The sequence below is a fragment of the Mytilus edulis genome, chromosome 5 (assembly GCF_963676685.1).
Source record: "Mytilus edulis chromosome 5, xbMytEdul2.2, whole genome shotgun sequence".
NCBI classification, from domain to species: Eukaryota; Metazoa; Mollusca; class Bivalvia; order Mytilida; family Mytilidae; genus Mytilus; species Mytilus edulis.
Window position 1 is genome coordinate 60743309 of NC_092348.1, and position 23858 is coordinate 60767166.

At 32.1% G+C, this 23858-nt stretch overlaps 1 protein-coding gene across 1 annotated transcript in view; it reads left to right on the plus strand.

Moving 5' to 3' along the window:
* The first annotated feature begins 1315 nt into the window (after positions 1 to 1315).
* Positions 1316 to 23858, plus strand: part of LOC139524119 (histone-lysine N-methyltransferase 2A-like) — a 69421-nt gene continuing 46878 nt past the window's right edge. The window contains exons 1-7 of the mRNA XM_071318694.1: positions 1316 to 1502; positions 9857 to 10838; positions 11618 to 12142; positions 12597 to 12734; positions 13510 to 13791; positions 14519 to 14773; positions 16091 to 16325. Coding sequence (XP_071174795.1) covers positions 1335 to 1502; positions 9857 to 10838; positions 11618 to 12142; positions 12597 to 12734; positions 13510 to 13791; positions 14519 to 14773; positions 16091 to 16325 — 2585 coding nt within the window. The 5' untranslated portion in view covers positions 1316 to 1334. The remainder of the gene's footprint in view (positions 1503 to 9856; positions 10839 to 11617; positions 12143 to 12596; positions 12735 to 13509; positions 13792 to 14518; positions 14774 to 16090; positions 16326 to 23858) is intronic.

Consider the following 23858-nt stretch of genomic DNA (forward strand, 5'->3'; position numbering starts at 1 on the left):
TACAGATGGACATCAATCGTGATCAAAGGAAGATAACTCCAACTCAAATTTATAAGTTGCCTACCTATAAATAATTTTAAATTCCCAAAGCAATCTTAACCGTTCAGTGCTCAACAATAGCAAGGAAATGTCAAAATCGTTAAATTTATTATTTCAGAAGCAATACCCCAAAAACAGTAGTCCTTTTCACAAAAAATCTAGTGTAAAATTAATCTTACGATAAAAATGTTTAGTTGATTTCGAGGTTGAATTGTTAAGGCATATTTTAAACTTGCGATACATTTTACACTTTTTTAAGATTTTTTGTGAAAAGGGCTGCATGTGGATAGATTTCTTTAAAAGTTACAGTGACGATAGAAGTTATTCTGATCATTTCTATTCTATCGGTTTTTCAACAACAGCTACAGTTTAAGAGATATAGCATGAGAGGAGAAGATTTTGAATTTAAAGGAAAGTTGACAATATAGGCGACGTACGAATATTGACGGACGTACAAAGGCGATGTACGGTCGATGGACAGTGGACGTACAATAATAAATTAGAAAAAAAACCATAAGCTTCAGTGTGCAATTCCAAAATATAAGTATCGACATTACCGTAAAATGTGGATGTGCTGTCCTGTTTGTTAATAGTACAGCCACACGACCCATTCAAAGATCTGCACGTCAAAAAATGTAAAAAAAAAAAAAAAAGGAACAACAGGGAATCGAGAACCATAGGCGGATCAAGGGGTCCCCCTTTCGTGGGAAAAAATTGGTTGATTATATAGGGAATCACTGAAGCATGACTGGAGTGGGCACCCCTTTAGGTCAGTCAGCGCCCCCCCCCCCCCCCCCCCCATTAGGAAAAGTTCTGGATCCGCCACTAAGAACCCATTTGAAACTCGACTGGCTAAGAGGGTGCCAGTATATATACTGTTCCCAGATTGTATTTTTCGTGTGTATGATTATTCTGAATTACACGGACAAACAGAAATATGCATCTGTACAATTAATTCGTTGTCCTTCATTCTTTCGGGAACTCTTTTTTATTATATCGAATCAAAATCTTCCAGGGAAAAAAAACTTACAGGTGCTCTGTAAAATACCCATTTAAATCTCGCGCCATTTTTCACTGATACATTTTGGCGGGTAGTGTTCTTGAATAAAATTCTTATAATGAGAAGCTATTAATTTGCAGTAGAAAATCCAACATTTTGATTGCGACTATGAAGACTTATTTTTACACTGATTCACGCAAAATATAAAAATAATAACGAGAAACGATAATTTTCAAGTTTGTTTTGGTTTGAAAAGTCGGTCATACAGCGCCACCTCTTGGGATTTCCCTACAATATGGCGCGACTGAGGTTCCCCGGTCGTCCCGGCTGTAGATTTGGCCGATTAGGTGTTAGATATGGTGCCGATGAGGCTGATAATTTCCAGGATCCTGTGTTAGCATGGGTTGCTAATATCCACAGAGGGTTGCGACAATTCAGAGAACTATGCGGGGAATCTGACGAGGTAACTAAACTTGTTACATTTCACTCATTCAAAATGGCTTCCACCGATAATATTTACCGTTACAAACGTACACATTTCGTCAGATTTAATATATTGAAAGCAATTCCGTGCTCTCAGATATAGATTCTAGTAAAATACAATCTATAAGAAAACACATGCATATACATATTGCTAACAATTCTTTCGAATTGCAGAATTATTGGCATTTTTGGAGAGGTAATAATCCATTTTCTCAAACAGACCAAGTCAAAATGGCTGAAGAAATGTACATTTCTTGCATCAGTCTTATTTATAGACTGTGAAAGTATACAAATTATCTTAGTGTTGATATTCATTTGCAGTTGAGTCTCTCATCATCATTCAAATCAATAAAAATACAAGTGATTAATTCTGTGTTATTTTTTAGTTCCATTCTTTTTTATAGATAATAGACTGATATTTTTTCAGTTGCATATATATTTGCAGGGCTGTCAAGTCTCACGCATGTTCATGCTTTTTTGGCGTCATTTTCCTTTGATCTGTTTTTTTCTCTTTGATCTTTTCCATTTTGGCCAAATCTCATGCATTTGCTTCATGAAAAGTTGGCAGAACTGATATTTGTCTGTTATTGAAACATATTAACTTATTCAAAATAACAGTGATAACAAAGAGATCTAAAACTATTGAACAAATTTGCTTCGTCTTTTTGTTTGAATTACCTCATTAAATTTTCATGTAGAATTTAGAACAAATTTTGTAGTTTTCCTGTTAGTTTATGACTTGCAGATTAAATAATTATATAAGTAATACAGTAAAAGTGTCCTATTTTAAAATATATATGTAAGCAGTCTTCATGCTTAACCACAATTCATACAGCATTGGCTTGTAAAATTGCTTGCTGGCTTTTAAAAACTAAAATCACAAGTAAAATACTAAACTCTGAGGAAAATTCAAAACGGAAAGTCCTTAATCAAATATAAATACAGCTCAGGAAGTCAGAAGCAATGATATATCACCAATGAGAAATCATCAAAACTTTAAATAGTATAGTTTATATATTCAAAAAGAGTTGAATTTCTCTTATGGATGTGGCTTGTGGTATATTTCTCACTTGAATAAATATTTCTCTTGTAGAGTTAATAGTTATGAAAAAGTGATATGAAATTGAAATCAGAAAATATGTGTTTTGATTGGCTTATCCAGCATCATTAGTTTACATGACTATTTCTGAAGTCATTGATGTCTTTCAAAGGTTAAGACAATGTACAGTTTGTCAATGGCAATGGACATTTCTGATTTCTTCAATAATATACATGATATATGTACAAATGTAGTAACAAACAACTTGACACTTTTACCTTGTTTACCTGAACATCTTCTTTTTATCAAGTTTAATTTTTATTAAAATTAAAATTGTTTATTTCATCCTGCTCCAATGTAAAAAAAAGTTTCAAAACACCCTTTTTAAAGTTTTGACACTACAACAGCAGTCTGTGCCAAAAACTTTTTCATCTACTAGTCCAGAAACTAAATATCAAAACTTGTGCCTATATGACTATATAAAATTTTGAAAATTTCCAGTAGTCCGATTCAATATTTACTAGTCTGGGGCATCGGACTAGTGGCTAACGGCGCACACTACAACAGGACATATGACATCATACTTGAATTTTCTAAAGACTAGATCAACTATAAGAAGATTATTTTTAAAGGAGTAGGTCCGGTAAGGACTCATTTTGGCCTCAAATTTCAGTTTCATCTGAAGAAAGATTTTGACCACTTTTTAAACACTTAAGTGTCTATTTCACTTGATTCAATTAGTTTATGTGAAAGATTTTAACTGATTAAGTCATTAAAAACGATCCGATTGAAGCTCAAATATGAAAAATCTCTCAAATATGCCAAAAAAAAACGTCACTTTTCAGATTGTTTTTGTCAAAAATGAAAGTGGCCACATCCGTGTTCATCCACAACCTTTATATATGTTATGTATTATCATAAAATACAACTTACATTGCAATATTAAGGATGAACACGAATGCGGCCACTTTCGTTTTACACGGAAACCGTCTAAAATTTAACTAAAATGATAGAATTTTGAAGATTTCAGTAATTTAGCATGACTTAATGGTGCTACAACCCGATATATGTGCATTGTATTGTCAAAAACAGCCCATATTTATGTAGCAGAAGCATTCAACTGTCAAATAAATAACTAAAAGTTTACATTTTAACAATTTTGTAAAACTGTTATATTTTTGGGCCAAAAAGGGGCCTTACCGGACCTACTCCTTTTACACAAGAAGAGTGTTGTCTACTAAGATAAACAATCTGAGTTGCATATACAATGTACATGTATACAGTTTTTATGTTTGGATGTCTGCACTGGTTTACTAGTAGTCCGAGATTACTCTGACCTCTGTCTAACAACTGTTTTGCCAGACAAAGCTTGGGCCATCTGGCAATACAGCTGTTGGACCTCAGAGTAATCTCAGACTAGTAAAAAGTCTAGTTTACTTACTAGTTGAAGTGGACCTGCTTTATGACTTGAATAATTCCTTTTACTACAAGTCTTAGTCCTAGTATGTTCAGAACTTTCATATTCTATGTAGGATATTTATTGGATTACTATTAGGGCCTGGGTTACCACTTCAAGTGACTTAGGTGAAATGTGGTTTTTGTTTTGTTTTAGAAACAAATTTATAACTTTAGATATGCAGCTGTGTAGTCCTTTAGGTGTAATACCACCATTGATTTTCCCCCATTAGTCTCTGTTAAATTTGCACTTTTCAAAAAAATGTGCAGAATTTATCTTTGTTTCAAATAAAGAAATACTTGGCATGAGTAAAGTTTTATCCTGTCCAGTACTATAGAAAAAAATTCACATAACATTTCATTGCATATACATGATATAAGAAAATAACCATCATTGGAATTAAGTTAACCAATCAAATTTCTCCCCTTATTTTATCTGTGTACAAGGTTTAGTCACCATGTAACCTCAATATTACAAAATTTTCTATAGAAATCCCAAATAAAAAATAATGGTGTTTTGAAATGCCCAAGACATATGTTTATGACACAGAAATGTTTTTACTGCAATAAAATGTAGAATTAATTACCTACAACTGTCAAATTCAAAGGAATATTTTTTTAGACCTACATGTACATGTACTTTCGTATACAACCGGATGTGACGTACTATGATTTGGTGGTATTACACCTTTAGTTATTACTGTACATTGTTTATCTGTGGTGTCTGTAATTTGAAATCATTGGGATAGAAACCTTAAAGTTAAACATAGTTATTAATTTTAAACTCTTTAGCGAGATGACATCTAAATAGAAAATTTGTCATTAAAGGGAAAATTCACGATTTTTTACTTATGGTTTAAATATGTTCATTATGACATAATATATATATTCACAAAGTTTTATCGCTATATGTGCAGTAATAAAGGAGAAATTCAATAATTAATGAAAAAATATCAACTACTTCCTGTAGGTCGTGACGTTTTCTCCTGATTTTTGCATGCCGGGATTTAAAATACAATCATTAAAAGTCTTGGTTTTTAATCATATTTTAACGTAATCGTAAGCGCGCCGATGACGTATGCTTTATCTAATAACCATCCGATAATAAGAAGATAAAACGCACAGACGTTCAATTGTACTCATTCGTGAGATAAATTATCTATGTTAAACGTATATATTCGAATTATTTTTGTAGACAACACAAAAAGTTATAAATTTATTTTTAATAAATGCATTTTCGGACTGATAAGGTGAACAAATTAAAGTACAATAATCTGTAAAGACAATATGTTGGTGTACTATTATTGACCTTTTACTATCTCTGCTATGGCTAGGTTTATACGATGTGTGTATTCACGGTTCCGTGGCAATACTCGTAGATGGCTTGTTGAAAGGTAAATTGTTATTTGCACTTCGGTATTTAACCACGCCAGGTGTGACTGTCTATTCGGATGGGCGCACTACGTTTGCGCGCATTTAGGGATTAAATTTTTTTACGTTTGCGCGCAGCTTTTTATTACATTTGCGCGCATTTATTTTACAGGTAATCTCAGGTAAAATATAAATAAAAATTATATTAAGTTATAAATAAATATTTTTTTTGTATTTTCATATTAATCAATTATTAATTTTAAAAATAGTTTGTTTATCAGTCAAATTATAAACTGTTCATATTGAATTCTAAAAGCAAGTAAAAACTCCGTTCTAGCTTAAGGTCAAGTTACAATATATGAATGGGCTATGTCACGGATTTTCTGAAAATTTTACATACACCTTTGACTTATTGAATTGTGTCTGCAAATCAAAAAAAAATTGCGGTTTTATCTCTTTTTTTCCCCGCCTTATGAGACTTATACTAAAGGAAGGGTACCGATACTTGTAAAAAATTGAACAAAAAAATAGATAAATAAGCATTATTACCTGTATTTTCCCTAAAAAATTACTGATTGAATACTTTCAAAATATGTGCCTTTTGATAACATTAAGAATGGAAATGGGGAATGTGTCAAAGAGACAACATACTAAGACTAACGGAAGGGGTACTGATACTTATAAATAATTGAACAAATTAATAGATAAATAAGCATTATTACCTGTATTTTACCTGAGTTTACCTGAGTTTACCTGCCAAAAAAATGCGCGCAAATGTAATGGAAAGCTGCGCGCAAACGTAATGATTTTTGCGCGCAAATGTAATGGTAATGCGCGCAAACGTAATGCACCGATTCGGATCAGTGGTAGCATTTAATACACACATTAAAAATACATATTCAAGTTGGTGACAAATAAAAATTGGTCGCCGTGGAATTATTTAATTATATTTGGTACTATTATTTATTTGAATTCAAATAAGTTAATTTACTAAGAAATACACAATTTTCGGTTAAAGACGGGAAACTTAATTCATATGTCAGAATGAAATGATATACAAGTCTTGTCCTTGATTTATGTCTCATAAAAAAGGGGGACTTAGAAATTAGAAATAGCTTTACTAAATCATTTTTATTTGTCTTTATTAGGCGAAAAAATGTACGAGAGCACTTACATTTAGACTTTTGAAAGCCATGTATTAATTAATATATGAAACTATCTGAAGATAACTCTACCGAAGCGGAATATAATATGTACGAATAAAGAAAAAAATATTTTTGTAATGGAATCGAAAAATTACGAATAGATATTCTTTTCAAGTGTGATAAACGTCAACCAAATTTATTCATAATCGGGAACGTCCTTATTAAAATCTGAGACAACTATAATAATCGTCGTCTCCCAACGTATATATATACTTAAATAACTATTTGATCAACGATGTTTAAAATTAAAAGACAACGAATTTAATGTTATCTTTCCCTATTTTTGAATGTTATTATAAGTCTGTTCAACTTGCAAGAATACCCCTAAAGCGGACAAATATCCGACAAGCAGTTTATTCTTTAAATTGCTGTCATTGAATATCAAGAAAGAAAATAAATCCCGAAATTGATACTCAATAGTTTTCCTAGAAAATATTCACATTCCTTGGGGATTATTAGTGTACGTCCAGTTGCATATATTTTACATGAATGTTGGAACAATTGTGATGATGACGAATTTCGTCCTTTATTCGAGAACAATTTAATTGATATATAAATCTGTGAGTTTACTATGTTCTTAACTTCGATGAACCAAAGCAAGTTATAAATTGACCTGTATTTAAATCAAATTGTTTCTTTTTTTTCTTCTTCTTCTTTTGGTATACAATAGTCTATCGAATTCGTTGATTACATACTGTTGGCATACGTGGACTAGTCTATTTACAAAACTTTTACCACAATTTACACAAAATGTATGTTTCTTTCTTATGTTCAATGTATACATGTATACATATTTTAAATAGCGCTACTGACTATAGTTCCGTAACTTTCTACCAGGCGTATGTATACACGAATCGTCGACAAGTGCGCACATTTTTTTAGATCAATAATTCTGGTATGTTCCAATCTGTCCTAAACTATTGACAACGAGTATATATTACATTTTCCCAAATTAACCCTTGGAAAAATATGTAAATAGATTTGTATTTCTTCAATTATTTTTTTTTGTATTATTATTTTTTTATAAATAATATTCTTTACACCAGAAATGTTATTTATAAACAAGCGTATGAGTTCAGTAATGACTAGTATATTATATCACTTTCGGACACGCAAGACAAAAATGTATATTATACATGCACCTGATAGTTCAAAATGGAAAGTTATAAGTAACGGTCGTGTACACTGATCAATACCTACAGAAGTGAAACGATGCATGAACTTGCAAGCCCGCCGGACAGGAAATCGATTGAATACCTGGACGTGTCACCTTACACCCCTTCCAATACCTTTGGGAGTAATACCTTTAGCCATGCTGGTGATCAGATGAGGGAAGATCCGAATTTATTTAAATAAAGTTTATTACTTGAAAGAATTATGAACGAATTAGATTTTCGAAAACAATTTCCACGGAACACTTATTTATCATTTTATGATTTGAACTTTGACTTTTTAACTAATTACAATATTATCAGTTTAAAAATAACAGACTATATGGTTATTTAAAAATATAAGACCATTTTCCGTATCAAGTTAGTCAGTCAGATAAAACAACCGTACGATTGACAAGATATCGACACGCAATTACGACTACATCGTTTACTGTAGTTTTGTTCCTTTGTGGTTTATTGACATATCGTGATTTTTCATCGGAGAAGGTGACAAGATGGCGGAGAGTAGAGAACTGATACTCAAAATTTAAAATCGATGGTGATCTCTTATTTAGCGGAATAAAACTTTAATATCTATAAATTTGAGCATTTTTATACAGAATGGACATAATATAGATTTTTGATTTTTTTGCGAAGTTTCCCTTTAAGAATTGTCAGGTAATAAAACCCTTGATGCACTGGAGTGTCCTTTTGAATGTGTGTGATGTTTATATTTGCAACACTATTTATATGGATCTATATATATCTATATGGCTTTATTTATAAGAAATTGTGGTAAGAGTGCAATGAGACGACTCTCTATCCAAGTCACAATATATAAAAAGTTAAACAATATAATATAAGGTCAAAGTACAATGAGACGACTCTCTATCCAAGTCACAATATATTGTTTAACTTTTTATATATTGTGACTTGGATAGAGAGACGTCTCATTGCACTCTTACCACAATTTCTTACAGTCTTCTACACCAAACATTAAGCTTTAAAGAGCCCCAAATATGATTAGCATAAAACCATTCAAACAAGGAAAACTAATGGTCTAATCTATATGTTTATGAACCACATCTCATGACCTGATTAATGAATGACAACCACTGAACAACAGGTTCCTGACTTAACACATTCTGGTGCAAACAAATGCAGCATGTTAAAACGTTAATGATATAACAGGTGCCACCCTTCAACCTAACCTGAAATAATAGTGTAACATATATAACATAAAACACACTATGAAATATCAATTGAAATGACTTAACTCAATCAATAAAACAAGTACATTGTACACATACATGTGACGGAACTGAACTAATGAATTTGATCTGTGACACAATAAAAATACAAAACTTATAAAAAAAGAGGGAGTGAGATGCAAAACAAAATTAGAGAGACAACTATGACCTTGCTTGGACAAAATAACGTACACAGTTAATAAAATTAATTTTGTTGTAAGGAGCTACATAAATATCTTTTTCAAAATAAATAAATTTGTTGTTCATATTACTCATGGTACTAGAACAGAAGTGAAAAGGGATATTAAGTCTGAAGACTATTGGGCCACACTTAAAAATATTTTGGTTTGCCCAAACCCTACCCAAACGTTGAGACAGTGGGTAGGTAGGTAGTCATTTTCTTCTTTTTTTTCAAAAAAAGAAATTTAAGTATCAGATGTTTATCATGCCTATTTGATTAAAAAAAACTTCTTCAAATCAGGACAATAAAAGAATTTGAGTAGGCAGCTTTTTTCTGGGTATGTAGCGTTTGGGCAAACAAACCTATTATTTATTATGGCCTTGTAGTATAATGCTCTCTGCATGTTGAATATACAATAACCCTTCCAACTTTGATCTCTCCTATGGATATGTATACTGTACTAATTTAAAAGTGGCCAAAGAATTCTGTCCAACTATTTAGAATAATAGATTATAGTTATATGTACAGTATGTGTACACATAATGAAAATTTTGTTATTTAATGGCTAATAGTTGCATAATAATTACAAACTAACTAATAAAACTTTTATCAAGACATGCTGTCTGAGAATTCTGATTAATTGATTAGACTTTTCTTAATAAATTATTAAATATGCTTTCAGGATGATGAGTTTCAAGGGTTTACTGCTCAGGATGTCAGAGCAGCTGAAAAGAAACTGGCAAAATATGAGGCAGACTTATACGGAGAGGAAGAGGAAACCCCTATTTCCACCGTTTCTCCTGACACTAGCTTTAGTCCAACATCAACCCTATACATATCAACCAGGTTTACCAAACAGAGGGAGAGTATTGATAATTTACCTACGTCTGAAAGGACAAGGAATAGACAAAAAACAGTGATTCGTCGTTCATACAAAGACTTACTAACCAAAGGAATTGCTAAACCTACTAAATCTTATGTTATAAAGTCGCGGAAAGATTTAATTACACCACAAGCAGAAACAAGGCATGCACTTTCATCTTGCCACAAAATGCCAAAGATTGTCTCCCCTGAAATGCGTAAATTTTATGAACAAGGTTACAGAATCCGATTATCTGGACGATTTAAGGGATCTAGAGTGATATTTGGAGTTGGTCTTCCGAAGTATTTAAATATTGTGACTCGTAAATCATATGTCCCCATAGGTTCCCCTTCTAGTTCTTTTGAGCAGATAGATAACGAATCACCAGAACAGTACTGTCTGAAGCCATTCAAAAAGAGGAAGGAACGAGATAAAAAATTTACAGTTGTTAGTTCTATAGCAAAAAGAGGGAGTAAAAACATTGCAAAGTCTTTACTTGACAAGGCTAAAAAAGGAAAAGAAGATCCTGCAGCTAAGAAACACAAAAAAACAGTGAAGAAAAAACAGTTTGTATTACCAACACAAAGTTCAAGGTCATCAAGAGTCATTATACCAACCAAAAGATTCATAGAAGATGAAATTAGCCCAATAACCAAGAAAAAGAAAGAAAATCTGTTTGATACTTCGTTAACATCAAGCTTTAAACAACCTTTTACATCACCATCATCACAGAAAAAAATGGACAAACTTACTATTCAGACAGACTTTCCAAGCACTGCTGGATTTGGCTCATTTTCTCCAAGTAAGAATATACCTATATGGATTTTTGTAAAATTGTACATGTTTAATATGTGAATTGATCTCTGCCAAAATCTTTTCCAACCACTAAATCCAAAACCAATAATCCAATATTGTTCTTGTATCTAAAGAAAGCTATGCAAACATGGCAAATATTAGTCAAACTAACATTGTAATAGTCTGGGGCTAACAGGCTGTTTTTATATTAAAGACAAACTTTTATATTAAATAGATTGACATTAATTCAAACATTTTGTGACATATATATATAATTCAAGAAAATAATGGTTACAAAGCAATAGAGAAGGTCTTCAACAAAGGTACTCATAAGATAACATTAACTGAGATGTTAAACTTTGACAATGTTTTAGATTATTTGTCTGTGAACATATTAGCATGCTAATTATAGTTTTAAGATCTTGAAGATAGTTATTCACATGTATACACTATACAGAGATAAAAGAAGATGCAGTATGAGTGCCAATGAGACAACTCTCCATCCAAGTCAGTTTGTAAAAGTAACTACATTTATACTGCAACTAGCTATATATATATAGTTTTTTTTAATTTCCTAAACATAGTATAAACACAGCTATATTTTGTGCAATGTCAATTTCATCATGGAACACTTTCTCCCACAGTTTCTCAGCCTCATACAAAAAAGTTTATATTTTTATGACATTGACCTAACATTGTTTATATACATTTGTATGTAAAAAAAATATCCATGTGTGAAAATAAATCTATCAACTTAAAATTGCACTTTATAACATTTTTTCCTAGGCATATACAGAAAAGCTAGTCTGTTTGACCAGCCATTGATTACAGAAGGTAAAAGAGAGAGAAGACCAAGTCAAAAAGTAAAAATGGTTGAAGGAACAGAAAATGAATATAAAAGTCCTTTTAGATCTAATGATTTCAACGAGGCAAGGAAGGTACATTTAACACCATCAAAACTTGGCCAAAGTTTGCATTCTCCAACATTGTCACCACCAATAATAATGGCACCCCCTAAATTTGGCAGCACACCATTCAGATCACTTACACAGCAGAACATTGAAGTAGAGGCAACTAAAAGAAGTGGACATAATATTCTACGGAAAGCTAAATTACAGCTAAATAGAGCAGCACTCAATAGGTCTAAGGCAGCATTAGCTAAATCATTGAAGAAAGAAATGAAAAGGGAGGAGAAAAACAAGAAGAGATTATCATTATATGAGTCTGATTTAGGTTATTCTACATATACTGGAGGATCTCAGACCTACATGGACAAAGAAGGTCCTGAAAATGATCCAGATCAAAACACAGGTAATGGATAAAACTAATGAAAATTACCCTGATCAAATGGGATTTAGAAATCTTTAATTTAAAAAGAAAAAGTTAGCTGTACAATATTTAAGGTTTAAAGACGATGATGGTGATAAGACAAAGCAATAATATCTAAGCATGGTTACACTTGATTTAGGCAGCTAAATATCATACATTTTTGTGAACAACTACATGTACTACAAGACATTTCGACCTGACTGTGCTGCAATTATTTTGTCTTACCAACAAAAAATTATTTGTACAACTTATGTTTGAAAGTTATCTGACGCTTGTGACACTTGCGAATAAAGGCATGATATATTTAGATCCATGCATATAGATCCTAATAACAAATTCAAAGCAAGTTTTATGATTTAGAGAATTGAATAAGGTATTTTAAAATAAGTATAATGCTGCTGATCATCTGCTAATGAGGTTTTATTTTCTTTTTCAGAAAAAATATATTCCTGTAAAGTTTGTGGAGTAACAAGTAATAGTAGAAACAATATGATAAGAGGTGCTATATGTAATCCTTGTTATAAATGGCATAAACGGGATCCGGCCTTGGGAAAAGAACCCTGTCAAAACAAAGGTAAATACGGCAATATCTTTCTATTCACAGATCATTTTACGAACACCCTTCTACAAATCTGGAATATGCAGATTAAGTGTTTTGGTCTAAATTTGTGTCCCAAAAATTTATTTCTGAATAGGAGTGCAGTTTATTTAGTCATTCCTTGCAGGTTTAATGAAAATTATATTTTTGGTTTGGGGTAAAAAAAATGCTTGAAATGCAATCAAAACCCTAATTTTCTGACAAATCTTCCAAGGTTTTCATTACTTTTCAGATACAAAAAATATAGTGCATTGATCATAACATTCTAAATATCGATGAAGTTCAGAACATTACTAAAAATTTATCAATGGAAGACATGTTGTAACTTGAGAAATTCAAGATACAAGGTGCAGGAATATTATATATATTATATCTGTTTTAAAGTTAGTCATTTTTACAAATTTGAATTATCTTCCTTTGTTCAGAATTGAAGTTGAATCAACTTTAATTTTACTTCCCACTGATAAATTAAGGCAATCTTTACCCTTCAGTACTTACATGCACTTTAAATTTGGGTTTGTTATAATGTTTTAAAGAATATTTGTTGATGTAAATGCTGGTTTCTGGCTCTTCCAACTATGAATTACTGCTGGCAAAGTTTCAATTTCAGGGTTAGATGGGTTTCTTCTATTTACTTTATATAAACTGCTGTTATTTCATTTTATTCACATTAAGAATGCAGTCTCAATAATATGTTCTAATAAAAGTATAATCTGTTCTAATCAGTTTTGATTTTTTTTTGTCTTTGAAGGGACATGTGACAATTCCATACCAAACAAATCTTTATGCAGACCATGCAAATACAGAAAGGCATGTACAGTATATTTTACATCAGCAGGGAAACCAGTTCCGAAATTCAGAATAAAAATATCAAAACCTAGAGTCAAACACACGAGTCCTTTAAAATCGCCACTTAGAAGTATGGAAGGAACAAGGTCAATTGAAGACATGGTAATGCTTAAGAAAGAAGAAAAGAAACAGCCTACATATTTAGAAATGATGCATACTTCTGTTGGGGAGCTTATGGATCTAGGTATGTTATCACAGCTGACATATATGATTAATATAATGGTAATGTAATGGTAATGTAATGGTAATGGAATGGTAATGGTAATGGTAATGTAAATGTAATGTAATGGTAATGTAATGGTAATGTAATGGTAATGTAATGGCAATGTAATGGCAATGTAATGGCTGTTGGAGGGACAGGGAAGCTCCTTATTTTAGATTTTACTTTATTGAAGATTCCAAATCATATACCACATTCCAGAAAATCTATTTTTACCACATTTTTAATCCAGTTTTTTTTTTTTTTTTACAAATACAACTCAATACTGTCAGATTATTTTGAATATGTCAGAGCAATTCTTTTCTGTTACGTGCATGTTGCTTAAATCACAAATAGAAGTGGAAGATGTAAAAAACTGGACAATTGTTGCCAGTTTCCTAGGTTTCATCTGATGTGTGAAGGGTTGTTCCAGATTGATCGCTATGTGGGGAGAGGGTATCTTAATACTTGGATTTCTTCTATTTAAATTTTGATGGGCAGTACCAGTGATAATGAAAGATAGATAAGCTGAACAGTTAAAGGAAATTATTAATTTAAATTTTGACTCTGTGATTTGTAACTAATTGTCTTGAGATTTGTATAGTTGGATAGACCTCAATGTGGACAATGATCGATGCAGTAACATTTTTTTCACAAGACTAAACTAAACTTTCTGTGTTATACACAAATCAATTGTTTGTATTTTTTGTAGATGAGCCCCCTTCTCCATCGTCTCCTGTTCAACAAACAGATGCAGGTGATCAAAGTGATGTCACGACTTCACCAGAAAGTCATACCTCACCACAATCTAACGTTAGAGGTCCTCGTATCAAACATGTATGTAGGAAGGCAGCCGTTGTTCTTGGTAAAACTGTAGCTAAATTTCCACAGACTGAACTGACACTTAGTGCCCTGCCCAAGGGAGAGAAGAAGAAATTACTAAAGCAAGATGAACTGGACAAAGCAGGTGGGATTAAAAAGGTGTTTTATTACTTATTTTACTAGTTACAAACAATATACTTTTATAAATCAAGAAAAAAATGTTTGTTACGTTTAAACCAAAAGGCAATCTTACCATTTTAAATGTCTCAAAAAAATCCCATGATGGTCTTCAAAGAAAGTTTGCTGGTCCTCACTTTTATTTCTTTTAAAAATCATGACAGTTCTATGCAAAGTTTTGGTAGACAAAGCCTTTGGACCACCACTTTTTGAAAACTTTAAAATGTGACCGACTGCTTTAAATACTTGTATATATATATACATATGCGAAAGCGAATTTACAGATCTAACAATGTTGAGTTGATGTTTAGACGAGTTGTATTTTGTTTAAATATACTTTTTCACTTTTTTAGTCTTTTGGAAAATGTTGTTTGTTCTGTTTTTAGACCCTTCTACAACAAAATTTGTTTTACATGCACACAGATAAAAATTGCGGTTTTTATCCAACGCAATCATAGGTTTAAAGGTAGTTTTCAATTTAGACTCGTTTATATATATATATATATCTTTTAAGACTGCCATATCTTACATATTATATACAATTTGAATTTAATTTATTTGTTTTTATTTATTGTTATTCATCATGCAACATTTAGAAAAAATTAAAAGCTAAGTGATTATGCACCAACATTTAAAATTCCTAACTTAAATGTTATAATTCATTGATATATTCTAAAGTTAGTATCTGATTTATGGTACTTTTTAAATTTACAGGAACTATCTGTGCATGTGTTGGTCTTGTTGAATTGTTGGATTTGACATGACTATTTTATACATATCTATATTTTGGTTAGAAGAATATCATTACATGCATATCAAAATGTCTGATAATGCCAGAAACTATTACACAAAAAGCATAGAAACAGCAGTTGTACATGGGTCAGTCTGTCCTAAGATATTGGGAAAATCCATTCCGAGCGGGGCTAATTTTATTATATCTACTGACTTTTAATGACTAAAAGATTGTATTGAAAGGGAATTGGGTTAATATTCTCAAACTTGGCATCAGAGTTTGGTCCTCACAGGCCATGTGTGGTAACACAAACAAACTCTGAGATGGTGGGGGGAAGTCACTGGCAGAGTTCTCTTTTATTTTTAAGGGACAGGCCTCCCTGAAATTGGTTTACAATTAAATATTGATAATTCTCATAAATCCAGTAAAATTTTAAACCTTCCAAAACTTGTTTAAGTCTAGTAGAAGAAATTTTGTCTTTAAAAAGTTATATCAACAGAACATAGATGTTTGAAATACTAATTTAAACCTATATTCTGTTTATTACTATAGCGTATTCAGATGATGAGAAAACTATAGAAGAGATTATCCAGGATGCTGAGGAGGGACAGGATACTTTTATTAGGTCACCACCTGTCAAAGTTATACCTAAAATCAAAATACACAAAACAACACCACAACCACACCAACCAAGAAGCCTGATGATGAAAAAAAGCAAACGTAAACTAAGGTGCAGAAAATGTGTCAACTGTCTAAAAGCAGATTGTGGAAAGTGTCGATACTGCTTGTAAGCATCTTTTCTTTGTATTCCTGACTACTGTAAACCAACTTATTCTCAGGGATACTTATTTAGTGTTTGGCCCTCATTAGCCCATTTTACGATTTTCAAATTTGATTGATGTATTTAAATTAGGGATGTCAACTCCGTGAAGATTTACTTATCGATTACTCGTTGAATTTACCGAGGGATAATGAGTACTTGCTCGGTAAATCATTTACAAAAGGGAAAGAAAAAATTTTGTTTTTTATGTACATGTATTGTGAGTCTTTTTCTAATGGTTGCAAAACCCTTAACATTATTACCTAGGACTAGGTCATTGTCTATTGACATTCTAACAAGAGACCAACTAGTTGGGTATCATTTTGGTAATCAACACTCGGTACTACCAACGATACATGAGTACTCGAGTACTTGTTGACATCCCTTATTTAAATGAGTAAAATCCTGTTTTTAGCTGGCCAAGTGAGCTTTTCCCATCACTTGACGTCTGTCGTCGTCCGTCGTCGTTAACTTTTACAAAAATCTTCTCCTCTGAAACTACTGAGCCAAATTAAACCAAACTTGGCCACAATCATCATAAGGGTATTTAGTTTAAAAATTGTGTCCGGCGACCCGTGCAACTAACCAAGATGGCCGCCATGGCTAAAAATAGAACATAGGGGTAAAATGCAGTTTTTGGCTTATAACTCAAAAACCAAAGCATTTAGAGCAAATCTGACGTGGGGTAAAATTGTTTATCAGGTCAAGATCTATCTGCCCTGAAATTTTCAGATGAATCGGACAACCTGTTGTTGGGTTGCTGCCCCTGAAATGGTAATTTTAAGGAAATTCTGCTGTTTTTGGTTATTTTCTAAAATATTATTATAGATAGAGATAAACTGTAAACAGCAATAATGTTCAGCAAAGTAAGATTTACAAATAAGTCAACATTACCGAAATGGTCAGTTGACCCCTTTAGGAGTTATTGCCCTTTATAGTCAATTTTTAACAATTTTTCGTAAATCTTAGTAATCCTTTACAAAAATCTTCTCCTCTGAAACTACAGAGCCAAATTAAACCAAACTTGGCCACAATCATCATTAGGGTATCTAGTTTAAAAATTGTGTCTGGTGACCCGTCCAACCAACCAAGATGGCCGCCATGGCTAAAAATAGAACATAGGGGTAAAATGCAGTTTTTGGCTTATAACTCAAAAACCAAAGCATTTAGAGCAAATCTGACATGGGTAAAATTGTTTATCAGGTCAAGATCTATCTGCCCTGAAATTTTCAGATGAATCAGACAACCCGTTGTTGGGTTGCTGCACCTGAATTGGTAATTTTAAGGAAATTTTGCTGTTTTTGGTTATTATCTTGAATATTATTATAGATAGAGATAAACTGTCAACAGCAATAATGTTCAGCAAAGTAAGATTTACAAATAAGTCAACATGACCAAAATGGTCAATTGACCCCCTAAGGAGTTATTGTCCTTTATAGTCAATTTTTTACAATTTTCATAAAATTTATAAATTTTTACTAATATTTTCTACTGAAACTACTGGGCCAAGTTCACTATAATTAGAGATAATTGTAAGCAGCAAGAATGTTCAGTAAAGTAAGATGTACAACACATCACAATCACCAAAACACAATTTTGTCATGAATCCATCTGCTTCCTTTGTTTAATATTCACATAGACCAAGGTGAGCGACACAGGCTCTTTAGAGCCTCTAGTTACATATTCGCGACAATTTATATTTGGGTTATTTTTAAATCCGGAAAGACGTTTAAAATGAATAGCTTGTGAAAATTAGTTGGTTAAGAGTATATAATGTTTTTGAATGGTAGGTATGGTAAGTTCTGGTTTGAATTCTTGATCTTTATACATCAGTGTATTAGCTTAATACAGCAAACAAACAAAAATAACTTATATAAATGTCCCAAGCAAGAACTACAATTATCGGTATTAAATTCGTATATTTTCCCTTTGATCTTACTGCCTAATATTTTCGAGTATCAACGTACTGGCTTTATCACTGAAAATATCAGGCAATACATTGCGTGACGTCATAACTACCGATAAACAGAATAATAGGTAGTTTCGTTTTTAGTGGAAGAAGACGTCAAGTCTTCTGAAGACTTAAGGGGCTGACCTTTGGCATTGAGCCTCCGTATGCCGCATTCGTTTCGTGTATTACAATTTCATAACAACTTAAGATTCCTGACACCGATTTTTACACATGATTAGGCATCTGAATCATTTAATTTGTAAATTAGGATTGAAAACAATCACTATCGTAAATATGACCCTTTTATTTATGTAAATTATCAGATTTCATCTCATCCACATGAACGTTATTTGTTTACTTGTCACACTGTAGATATTTGTATTACGCATGCGTGAATTTGGTATCGGGACAACTCGCCCTGTTTACAAGTTCGCCCTTGAAGTTACGAATTTGCAATCCTGCAGACAAGAAGATTTTGTTTTTTTGTAAATAAAAAGGATATATTTCTTATTAAATTGTTGTCTTAATTCATTGTTTTCCTTTGTCATGTGAATTAGATGCCCTTCTACTCCAAATGGTTTGAATCTATTTATAAAATTATTCAAGACTCAGTTGACAAGAGCAATACATTGCTGTTTGGAGAATGTGATTAAAATCTAAGCTCATAGAAAAAGAAATATAATTGAAACTCAATGTACCTCCTTCTGAAGAATGTATTGCAATATAAATATAAATTCCTTTTGACAAGAGAAATCTGACTTTTGTCAGAAATATTTTTTTCACATGTGCAAAGGTAATCACGTGTGTCGGCCATATTGGTTTGTTTACAACTATGTGAAGAACCATGACCTAAACATAAATAGTCTCTGAAAGCGTAAACTTCAAGCAATACTAATTTATCAATCATGAATATTTTCATAAATTTAAATTTGATTATTTAAAGAAATAAAATTATAACAATTACGATTTTTGATAAGAGATTCTACACAGACATGCTTTAATCTATTTATAGCCAAATTAGTTTACCTGTGTGAAAATGTAAATAATTTGTTTACTAAACAAGTAAAGACAAACTATGGATGGAAGATAATAATTTACATAAATACTTCAGGACATTTAATTGATTTTAATAAATATAGGATTTAAAAACTGCAAGTGGAAACAAATTTATTCATTAGCTACATAATCAGCTGATAATTTTATTTCACAAACATCGTGGTGATGTTAATGATAAAAATCACTCCATCAATCCTCCAGCCCTTTCACATATTAAGCAATAGATCTACTCATTATTGTAGAATATTTAATGAATATACATTCATCGTCTTATTGCATAATATATCGGGTAATCAGATATTTTTAGCTGACAATCTGGGTATCCCATTGGCCGGAGTCTACTGTACTACCAAAAACATGATAAAGATAGTAAATAGTATTTTTTCACTAATTTATTGACAATTTATTGACATAATACTGGTTGTAACATATTTTATTTTTGTATTTAGGTTGGGACCCCCCACCCCACCCCCACCCCAATTATGAGTGGTGTCCCTTAAATGAGGGACTGTCCCTAAAACAAGGGGTCATTTTACTGTTGAAAAAAAATAAAGTACATTTTGAAGATTTTTATTAAACTCAAAAGTGGGAAAATTCATATTTGGAACAACTTTTCTAAATGAGGGGTCAAATTATTAAAAAAGATATAAGTTTAGAAACAACAGAAAATTCTTTTGACATGTTTTGACTATTCAGTACTTTATAGATGCATAGTTCTTGGGGTAAAGTTTCATCAAATAATATGAATATAAATGACTTTTTTGGTGCTCATTTTTTACAGTGGGTTATACTGATCTTCCAGTTAGGTTAATCTCATTTGGAGTGTTGTTCCCAACCTGTTTAAGGTCCATCTTTGTGCATAATTTAAAATTGGAAATTTCAACAAGCATCTAATATTCTTACTCTGGAAAATAAACCCTGGTCTGCTAGCTTCATGTATATTTTTTCTACCGAATTAAAACTAGAATCATGCAAACAGACTTAAGAAAAAGGCATGTTAGTTAATCATACAAATATGACACTTTTTCTAGACAATCAAGATCGTGCAAAATACATCGCTAAAAATTGTAACCTTTAAAAAAAAATTTGTGCAGGAAAAACCCATATGGGAATTGGGAACTTTCAAAAGTTGGCGGGTATGTAACGAGCCTTACTTTTTTAAGCTCCATTTGTGGGCAATATGTTTTCTAGTCTGTCCGTCCGTCCTGCTTCTGGTTATAAAGTTTAGGGTCGAGGTAGTTTTTGATGAAGTTGAAATCCAATCAACTTGAAACTTAGTACACATGTGTTCCTTATGATATGATCTTCTTAATTTTACTGCCAAATTAAAGATTTTACCTAATTTTCATAGTCAACTGAACATAGAAAATGATTGTACGGATGGGAAATCCATGTACTTATGACCTTTTTTTGTTTGAAGAAAAAAAATACATTATAACGATAATGGAACAAAGCAGCCTGGGTTAGTGGGGCTGCTTTTATGGTAATTCAAGTTACCTTTTATTCACCTTCTTCCACTTCAGAGCTATCAGCTCTTTGATTGATACTGACTATATCATGTGGAATATCTTAACTTGCCCCTAACAGGCTCGTCTAGATATTCCACATGATATAGTCAGTATCAAAAATGAAACTACCGATTATTCTGTATATATTAGTAAAACAATATAATACGGAGACAGATTATTAAAAAGGAGAACAACACAACAAATCTAACTATAAATCAGTAAAAGAAATTATTTAGAGGCTGTTACCAAGAAATTTAGTCTAGATAGTTTCTAGAAATTAAGGGAACAGGTAAGTTGTCATGTAGATATGTTTTTCATTGAACATCTGGTCTCTGTATGAATAAACTTAAAGTACAAAATATGCACTCAAACACCAAATCAAGTATTTTGGTTGATATCTGACATGTCTGAGTATTTGTAAAATAATATATTTAAGTTTAATGACTTAGAGCTGATATTTTACACCAAGAAAAAAAATATCCAAAGTTTATATCGAAAATGGGAAAATAAAGCATCGATCTCACTGGGTTTCAGATTTCATTCTCTTCATTACAGAAAGTAGGTTTAATCATAAGTCAAGAGCCTTTGAAGCCCTTCTGTGATTAAATTGTTGAAAGAACAATATCAGCACGTTTTAAATTTATAGCATGTGTTTGCAGTACATTATAGCCTTAAAAATTTCACATGAGGTTTAAAATACAATATGTACTATCAATTGGAATTAATACATGATCGGTTTAAACACTGGAGAGCACTCGAACAAAATAACCTATTCATAAAACAGCATAAAACATCCAAAGTCTATTTTCATGAGTGAGCTTAATCCTTAGCTTTAGAACAATTAGGAGATAACTGTATTGTATTTTAAGCTCTGACGGCATTAATTGGGGATTTGATGGTTGCAAATTAAGTTTACTGGCGACGCGTTAGCGGAGACAGTAAACTGGTTTTTGCGACCATCAAATCCCAAATTGATGCCGTCGGAGCTTAAAATACAATATTGTTATCTCCATTCTAATGAAACTGACAGAAAACAACGTTAAAACATGTATTTAAAATCTGTCATATGCCGTTTGTGCTTGCGCGTACGTCCCATTGCATTAATTGTCAATTGATGCCATGTAAGAAAGTGACGTTATCCAATCAAAATGAACGTTACAAACGTTGTTGCATTAGAATCATAATTTAATGAGCTGGAAATTTACTTTAGAAATGTATCACTTGAATCATGCCAATACCAAAGCACTTGTAGCTCTGTGAACCATACCATCAGTAGCCATTTGATCTAACAGCAGTATTACTGACCAAGTTACAAAAACTGTCCAAAGTCAAATTTGCATATATATCATGTATATGGGAGTTGTAGCTTAAGCTAAAATCAATATTCTTAATGTTATGGAATCCAATCTAGTTTAAAATATATGATATAGCCACAAGTTTCTAAAGTATGAATTTTTTTTGGCAAGCAAGCAGAGTGAAGTCCCAATATTATGAAGTTTCATTGCAGACAAGCAGTATGAAATCCCCATATTATGAAGTTCATTGCAGACAAGTAGTGTGAAATCCCCATATGAAAAAGTTCATTGCAGACAAGCAGTGTGAAATCCCCATACATGTATTATGAAGTTTCATTGCAGACAAGCAGAGTTAATGGCCTATAATATGAAGTTACTGCAAGAAAACATTAAGCAGAGTAAAGTCCCATGGCCTATATAACGTTTTATTGTAAGCTAGCAGAATGAAGTCCCATACATAAAATGAAAATGAAGTTTGATTGCAAGCATGCACTGAAGCACAGTGAAGTCCCCTTTTAAAATGAAGTTTAGCTAGCAATCAGAGTTAAGTCCCCATAATATGAAGTTTTGTTGAAAGTTAGCACTGAAGTAGAGTTAAGTCCCCATAATATGAAGTTTTGTTGAAAGTTAGCACTGAAGCAGAGTTATGTCCACATAATATGAATTTTTGTTGAAAGTTAGCACTGAAGCAGAGTTAAGTCCCTATAATATGAAGTTTTGTTGAAAGTTAGCACTGAAGCAGAGTTAAGTCGCCATAATATGAAGTTTTGTTGAAAGTTAGCACTGAAGCAGAGTTAAGGTGGTACCCAACACTTTCACTAAAATTAATTTGGCTCGTTTAATTTTCATAAAATTTTGATAATGTATTTACTTTGACCCTCTAACAAAAATATAAAAATTTCAAAAATTTTGAACCAACCGTTATGTCAGAAAAATTTCACTGGTTACATAGCAGTTTGACAAACACCAATTTTGATCACTGAGAAGCTTAACATTCCCTTTACAACACAACGTTATTAAAACGTTTAGCTGACTTTACAGAGTTATCTCCCTGTAGTGTTAGTTACCACCTTAAGTCCCTATAATATGAGGTTTTTTGAAAGTTAGCACTGAAGCAGAGTTAAGTCCCCATAATATGAAGTTTTGTTGAAAATTAGCACTGAAGCAAAGTTAAGTCCCCACGATATGAAGTTTTGTTGAAAGTTAGCACTGAAGCAGAGTTAAGTCCCTATAATATGAAGTTTTTTGAAAGTTAGCACTGAAGCAGAGTTAAGTCCCCATAATATGAAGTTTTGTTGAAAGTTAGCACTGAAGCAGAGTTAAGTCCCCATAATAGGAAGTTTTGCAAGCAAGTAGACTCAAGTCCCCATAATATTTAAACATTCCATTGCAAGCAAGCAGTCTTAGTCAAATCCCTATATTTCCATATTATGAAGTTTTTATTGCAAGCGGTCAGGACATTGCCAGCTACAAGAATTAAGAGACAACACATTAAACTTTATAAATTTGAGAGACTCCCAACAGTTCAGGTAAACATAACAGCGGAAGAAACTGAGGAGCATCAAAAACCATAACCCATGAACAAAACAAAAAAGGGATTAAGACAAACTGAAGTCTTGAGAACACTCCACAGAAAATCAAGGGACTGGATTACCTTACAGTATAGCGAGTAATTTTTCACCGGTGTAAA